Source organism: Corvus kubaryi, unplaced genomic scaffold (assembly GCF_017639235.1).
Source record: "Corvus kubaryi isolate FWS band 111438036 unplaced genomic scaffold, C.kubaryi_AGA036_p1.0 65380, whole genome shotgun sequence".
NCBI lineage: Eukaryota > Metazoa > Chordata > Aves > Passeriformes > Corvidae > Corvus > Corvus kubaryi.
In genome coordinates, this window is record NW_024581961.1 from 139,870 (window position 1) to 147,948 (window position 8,079).

At 40.2% G+C, this 8,079-nt stretch overlaps 1 protein-coding gene across 1 annotated transcript in view; it reads left to right on the plus strand.

Annotated features, from left to right (window-relative positions):
* Positions 1-7,412, plus strand: part of LOC121673397 (ephrin-B2) — a 45,706-nt gene extending 38,294 nt beyond the window's left edge. The window contains exons 3-5 of the mRNA XM_042046685.1: positions 988-1,080; positions 1,836-1,949; positions 3,547-7,412. Coding sequence (XP_041902619.1) covers positions 988-1,080; positions 1,836-1,949; positions 3,547-3,929 — 590 coding nt within the window. The 3' untranslated portion in view covers positions 3,930-7,412. The remainder of the gene's footprint in view (positions 1-987; positions 1,081-1,835; positions 1,950-3,546) is intronic.
* Positions 7,413-8,079: the final 667 nt, after the last annotated feature.

Genomic DNA, 8,079 nt, shown 5'->3' on the forward strand with positions numbered 1-8,079 from the left:
CAGGGTAGGAAAACCCCCAGTGCATGCCTTGCACAGTGAATCCGGAGCCTGCCACTGGCAGTTGTGCCCTGCTCGCGGTGGCCAGTAGCCAGTGCAGTGCAGTGGCCGCAATGCCTGCTGCCAAGGAGCCGCCAAATAATTTTCCAGCAGCTGTTTTGCAACCAACAGCTGGCTGTGGCAGCAGCGGCGCACCCATACACCGTGATTCAGTGTTGTGGATTCTCCCAGGGAGTGGTGCTTTGCACTCACATCGCATGGCAGTGTCAGCCGGCGCCTGGATCGCGTGGCTCCAGCTGGCACCTAGATAAGCAAGAACAGTATCAGCACAGGGGAAAGCACCCTGTTGTTTGTATGAGCTAAAAGGTTTCCGTGAGAATAGAGCGTATTCCCCTTTGCCACCCACCCCTGCAGAGGCTCCTCAACGCTGAGAAAAGTGAGATTGTACTTTAAAATATTAAATGGTTTTCCAATCAGTTCAGAATCTTAGCTTTCACCTGGGTCTTTTGTATGCGTTCACTTCTTCCAGCAGGAGATTTGTAATAGAGGAAGCAGGTGTAACATGGTGATTATAAAGATATTGTTGGGAGGGGAAAAAAAAAGGGTGATTTTTCAGTGCTTTTCTCCTCTGAGCCTGCCAGAGCTTCCTTTTCAGCTAACTCCATCACCTTTTTAGCAAGATGGTGTGTTTTTGTCCAAGTAAGTCAGTCAGTCAATTGTGCATAGGAAAATAAAAGGTTGCTGGGTAAATTTGAAACCTTGATAACACATTCCTCCATTTGTATATATTGTACAGTTTACCAGTGTGTTCATTCCTTTGGCTTTCAACATTTCACAACTTTCCATAGGTCAGCCTGAGCAACAAGAACAGGTTCTGGTAGATTGAAAGATCCCTGCTTTCAGACACTCATGTTCACATCACTTTGCCTGTTGATTTCCTGATTTTTATTTATTTTTATTTTTATTTATTTTTCTTTTATTTTTAATCAGCAACATCAAATGGGTCTTTGGAGGGCCTGGATAACCAGGAGGGAGGGGTGTGCCAGACAAAAACCATGAAGATCCTCATGAAAGTTGGACAAGGTAAAGACCATCTGCTGTTTCATGAAATCACTTTGATCGGTCTCAATGTCTTTTTTAGTTTTCAGGCTTCTTTTAGCAGTGTAGAGCAGAGAGCCAGTCAAGTCTAGTGTGGTCATTCCTCCCTTACAGTCTGAAAGCAAAGCCTATTTTCTCTTCCTCAGCTACTGACAGATTTCTACAGAAGGAGGGTTAGCATAATAAGATCTCTTCATTGGAGAGATCCCTAGAAGGAAAGGTCACCTGGGAGTAGTGTGTTTCAGTCATTTTTATTTTTATTTTAAAAACAAAAGCCACAACTCTGCTGCTCAAAATTATTTAAAATACATGAAAAGAGGGAAGCTAATATTTCTATAGTTTGCTTGTTATGAATTCTGATTACAGAGAGGTTTTTGTTCATTGTCTCTTTTCACATATAGATAACCTATTGTGCAGGAAGAAAGAATTATTCTTCTAAGTAGAAGTTGGTTTAGTAGTCAATCAACTTCCTCAGTTAAACTGAAATGTCATCTGCAAAGCTTTTCTTGCCAGTTACAGGAGACCCTATAGTTTCTGCAGATGGCCTCACAATTTAAACCTGAAATAACTAATATAACCATTTTGCTTTAAAAGGAAAATTACGTTCTTGTATCTCCCAGTCCTTTGCATAAAGGTTCTTCTGTTAAACCATTTGTTTCTCACGAGGTGCCTAGAGCCAGCTTGTAAGGCTCCATACCGTCAAGTGCCAAAGCTGCATGAGTCGTCTTTCTCTCCCCCAGATCCCAACTCGGCAGGGCAGCCCCGGCACACGGATCCCACCAAGCGCCCCGAGCAGGAAGCTGGCACCAATGGGAAGAGTTCCACCACCAGCCCCTTTGTGAAGGACCACTCAGGTAGGTGTGGTGGGACTTTGCCCTGGAACGTCTTCTCCTCCTTTATCCCCCAATGTGTTTTATTTTACCATTTAAGCGCCAGAAAAGCAAATGTTTTCATGGTGAGATGAAGCGAAAGCTTGTTCTGTTTGCTCCGGTGGGTAGTGTCTGGGAGCTGCACGTTTTGGCAACAGCTGCTCTCTCTCCCCTCTTCTACTCTGCTGTAGAAGTTAATTACGTCTTGTGATAATGTCACTCATTTACAGGAAAAATTTTGGATAGGACATTTGCTAAGCAGCTTAACAGTGGTCTGTGCTGCCTTACATTTAGTACTCTGGCAGATGAACAAGTCTTTGTCTTTCTCTTCCCGCATAAGACATTGTCAAGTGGTTCTCAACAGCCATTTATGAAGTTTATTTCAAGGCATCTATAATTAATGTCCTGATCTTTTAGCTGACCATATAAAGTCTAGACATGGATGGCTGGTCTTTTACCAAATGTAAAGATTTTTTTTTTTTAATAATTATCTTAGCAAAATAAATAGATGATTCCAAACACATATCTTCAGGATGCATTTCACTCATAGGGGTGAACAAGAAAAAACCTAACTCTTAAGACTCAAGCTGTCCAGAAGAAAATTCAGTAATTAGTAATGCTACAAAGCAAAACTTCTCTGACAGGTGATTCTGGGTTTCCCAAAAAAGGCCACAAGCCTTCCTTGCCAGCTCTGTCATTAGTTACTGGGCTAATGAATCTTTGATACAGTAAGTGGCTTCAGCTGATCCCTGCAGAGGCTTTGGAAGGAAGAGTTAACAATTATGTGAATGTAGCATCTATATCATTTTTTCATTGTGAGTGAGCATCAAGAGAAGAAAATAGGTCCAAACTTGAAATGAAAACGTGCCAAGTGAGCATTCACGTAATTTTTGTGACAGGTATCATATGATGGTGTGATGGGCAGCAAATACTCAATAGGCTGTTCAGCACATGAGCTTTTCCTGACTACCAAATTCATGATGTTGTTTTCTTTTAAGTAACTGTAAGTTAATACTAACAGGCATGCTGTAGACATTTTGCCTGTCTCCCACGCTGCCTCAAGCTCCTTAGTTTCATTTCCAAGCAAGAGGAGTCCATGTAAAGAGGCACTAAGGATGGTTTAACTTAAATCAGTGTGCAAAAGATAAAAGAGCAGAGGGAACAGTGTGGCACTGAACAGTACCAGTTGTTCTGAGAATTGTCATTTCCCTGTGTTATTTTCCCTTCCAGTTCTATCCCACCCCTCCCTTGTGCCCGAGGCTGGCCGGCATCTGTTAAAAGATGCCGTGTGCATCAAAGGCTGCCTTGTCAGTGACAGTTCTCACCACTGATGGATGATGATGTATGAAACAGAGTGGTTTGGAAGCGACACAAAAGTGAGACCAACAGACACAAAGTCTTGTTCTATATTGATTGCTGACTTCGGCTGTTTGCATTTAGCTATCTAACAGGGTAATTGGTTTGTCAAAGTTTAGCTGTCAGTTAATTCTTCTGGTCTTGCTTACTCTACACATTTTTAAGCAACATAAATGGGTCACAGGATGGCAATAACTTTTGTCTATTGTATTTCCATTCTTTCCAGGATCTAGCACAGATGGCAGTAAGGCTGGGCATTCCAGTATACTGGGTTCAGAGGTGGCCTTATTTGCAGGGATTGCATCAGGGTGCATCATTTTCATCGTCATCATCATCACTTTGGTGGTTCTTTTGTTGAAGTACCGGAGAAGACACAGGAAGCATTCCCCGCAACACACGACAACTCTATCACTTAGTACATTAGCCACCCCAAAGCGCAGTGGCAACAACAATGGTTCTGAGCCCAGTGACATTATCATTCCTCTAAGGACTGCAGACAGTGTCTTTTGCCCCCACTATGAAAAGGTCAGCGGCGACTATGGACATCCGGTGTACATAGTTCAAGAGATGCCTCCTCAGAGTCCAGCAAACATTTATTACAAGGTCTGAGAAACACACAACCAGCTCTGTGGTACAGTTGAGTCATAGAGGAAACTCACTGGTCAAATGCTTTCTGTTGGGGTTTGTGATGACGCCTTGTGCACTAGCATTGACTTAAGCACAAGGGGGAGAAGGCACAGCTCTTTCTCCAGGAACCGACGCGAGCTGGACAGCTTACCTAGTCTGTAGAATTCCTATCTCGGTGAATAAGTATTCACTAAAAGCTGGAAGACTTTTATGTAGAAGATGCCCATTCTGATTGCTGTACTCTTGTTACATTCATCATCCTCAAAGCCATGTGCTGTGGGCGTTCAGGCATGTACAAAAGCCAAGGGAAGATGGAGCAATCCGTGGATGTTAATAGCTCTAGGCATCCTGGGAAGGTGCTCTAGGATATATCAAGCTTGAAATGCAATCTTCTGACTTTTGTGTGTCTCTCTCAGTGCGTACTGGATTTGTCACACAGACCTTGGTGTCTAAGTAAGACTCGTTAAAGTTCTCTTGCTTTTAGTCCGTCACTGTTCCATTTGTTTCTGTTATCCGGGGCTCTGCCATCCTTCACATAAGATTTCCTTTCACTCCACCTCCTGAATCACTAATGGAACATTAATGTTTGGAGATCCGCACTCCATCCATCTGCTACAGCAGCCTCACTCGAATGGGTAATGCATTTATAAAAATTGTGTTTGATAGTAAGGAGCCTTCCAGCCAAAAAGTTAGGCTGTCAACAAAGTCAAGAGCAGGACTGGGTGGTGGAGGGAAGGGCTGATTGAAGTTTGCAATTGAATATTGCTGCCTCAAAAGTAGAAACTGGGAAGAAAAACAAATACATTTAGGTAGCACAGCACTTTGGTATGCTAAGTTTTAAGAGGCAAGTAGGAAACACAATAACATGCGCAGTGGTTTATGGCTGCATTTGAAGGAATTCATGGTTATCAAATACCAGTGTGCAGAAAAAAATAGTACCTTCAATACAGTAGAACAAAGGGGTATTGTTAGTAAGTGAACAAGCCTGGAGAAGACAAGACAATAGCAGGCCACTGAGGATATATTAGGGCAGGGCTGTTGTGGTACTGGTAATAAAATACACAGCTTTGAAGCTGTAGCAAAAATGTAGTCTGCTTTGGGTGACTTTTAAGCAGACTCAGCTGCTATACTATCACATTATAATAAACACAGGGAAAGCATTTAAGAAAACAACAGAGAGCCAAGTGACCAAGATGATTATAAGCCAGTGGGTCAAATGAGCTATAATTCTATCACTGGTAAAGTTGTGGAAAAAAGCCCAAAAAACAACAAACCACAAAACCTTGCTTTAAAAGTAAGGCAGAATCTCTTTGTGACTGACCCTTTTGGCACTTTGGCTTATTGTAGTGCTGTCCCTGCACAGTGAGTGTAGGTACTGACTGACACAGCCGTTCATTGGTGCTCTGTTGCAAAGTTAAAGCACATATGGCAAACCTCTGGCAGTCCGTAAGAGTAAAATAAATTATGACACTGAGATGGAGAAGCAAAATATGTCTTATTTATAATAGGTGTATAGAACACAAGGGATATAAAGTGAGAGTTTTTCTTTTGTTCATTCTTTCTTACTTTTGATTTGGTTTTTTTTTTTACTAATATATATTTTGAGATTGCACAGAATCTACACCAGAAGATGTGAAATTCATTTGCGGCAATTACATAGTCTTAACTTGTCATCATTTTACATATATATATGTGTGTGTGTGTGTCTATGTATATACACACATACATAAGTCTATATGCATACCTATGCATATATATGTATGCATATGTGCACATTTTTTTTTAAAATAAACTACTTCTGGGAAAAAAAAAATCAGCCATCCAAAACCACCAGTGGGAGCATAGTTTAAAAAAAGAAAAATTCCAAAGCATCTTGTAAGAGAAAAGTAGAAAATACAAGGTCCAAAAAATCAGGAATTCAGTGTTACTGCATCACATATTTAACAGCAACAAGATGTGCCGGCATTTATTTTCTGTGTTGTGTTTTCCCTTGCCTTACAGGCTGATGTGTTCTGTAGATTTTGTTGAGATTTGTAGAGGGGGGTTTCAGGTTAAAGTTTTCTCTCTAGCGTGGCTATTCCCCTAAAGCTCCCACCCTGGGGAGGAAATAAAAAAACTCTACTTTTATATGTGCTATGCAAATAGACATTTCTAACATAGTCATGTTACTATGGTAACACTTTGCTTTCTGATTTGGAAAGAAAATGTAGCAACAGCATTTTAGGGTTCTCAGACCTCTGGTGAGCACCTGCAAAAAAAAAAAAAAAAAAAAAAAAGAAAAGAAAAGAAAAAAAAAGAAAGAAAAGAAAAAAATCAGTCATAGAAATGATCACTCTCTTTGTTTTCTGAACCTGAAGATAACGTTGGGATGTTGGCCCAAAAGAGAGAAACGAAAAACAAAAAAATTCCAACCCATGGTTCTGTGGAAGGTTACCATGGTGACTAACTACAGTACATATGTAATTCTTTTCAACAACCCTTCTTTTCTATGAATCCATCCATACAAGGTTCTCTTGTAAGTCATTAAGATTTTATTTTGGGGGAGGGGGAGAAAGGGAAGGGATGGGCTTACTGAGCCTTATTTTTATTAAGTCATATCTACACTTCATCAGTTGGCTACATTCTAGTTACATACTAAACTGTGAAAAAAAAATCAGACTAATTGCTCAAGAGCAACCTGCAACCAATTGAAAAAAAGAAAATGTACTGTGCGTCTGTTTTGTGTCTGGTGCAGAATTATGACAATCTACCAACTGTTCCTTTCTTTGACGTTGGTCCAGCTTTGAAAAGTTACTGTAAATGCCTTGCTTGTATGATCATCCCTAGTCACCCGAATTGGAATTTGCACCATCATGTCTAAGTGAAGATGCTGTAAATAGGTTCAGATTTACTGTATATGGATTTGGGGTGTTACAGTAGCCTTATTCACATTTTTAAATAATAAAAATACCCACATGAAAATAAGACAAAAAAGGCTTTTCTTAACCAGATTGTGTATATAGAGCAATGTTGGTTTTTTATAAAGTCTGAGCAAGATGTTTTGTATAAAATTTGAATTTTGCAATGTATTTAGCTACAGCTTGTTTAAAGGCAGTGTCATTCCCCTTTGCACTGTATTGAGGAAAAAATTATATAAAAGGTTGCCAAATTGCCGCATATTTGTGCTGAAATTGTGTACCATGAATATTTATTTAAGAATTTCTTTGTCCAGTTTGTAAGTAACACAGTATTATGCTTGAGTTATAAATAATTTCTTCTTTCTTTTTCTTTTTTTTTAATTTTATTTTTTGTTTTTGTTTGTTTGTTTCATTCTGTATTAAGACTAGCCGGTAATAAGTTTGAAATCTGCTTTAGTTCCACACTGCAATTAGTTCCCAGAAAATGAAAATTATGAAAATCACATTCCACGTCTGTTTCAAACTGAATTTGTTCTTAAAAAAATAAAATATTTTTTTCCTATGGAAACCTTGCCTTCTAAGTATTTTCTTCTTTAGTTTTGCAATTTTTTTCTTTATTAAAATAAGAAAATAAATAAGGAAGTCACCAAACTGGTCTGCCTGCCTGCCTCCCTCCCTCCGATCTCTCCCTTCCTCCTCTCCCCCCTCTCTCCAACCTGACTGCTAGCGTTTTATAGGAAATCTCCTTAGAGTACACTGACTTCTGTTAACCTACTTCTTTCAGATTCTCTCTTCCATATATCAGCAGATTTTAGAAAACACCTGAGCATCTTACGTCCTTGGAAGTCAGTGAACTGCAATCAGATGCAGTAGCCAGGTTTCTTGGATTATCTTGGAGTTGAGAGTATAACCACAAAAATAATTCCCAGACATTATGGGGTGGACTTACTCTGTGAGCAGAATCAGAGAAAAAAATTATCTGAAGTCTTCTGGGCACTGTTGTTGTCGCTGCTTCTCCTGAGGAGGGGAAGTGGTGAGCCTGGGATGACAGGGTTGAGCAAGAAGGGACAGGAAATGGAATACATTGGGAGGATGATGAAGGATTGCAAGTGCTGCAAAGCCAAGACATCTCTTCATGTTTCTTTTAGTGGGGCCCTGCATTGTCCTGTCCCTGCTTTACTGCATCTTAAGGGAGATGAGGGCCAACATGTGCAGGTAGCACAAGCCTTAATACA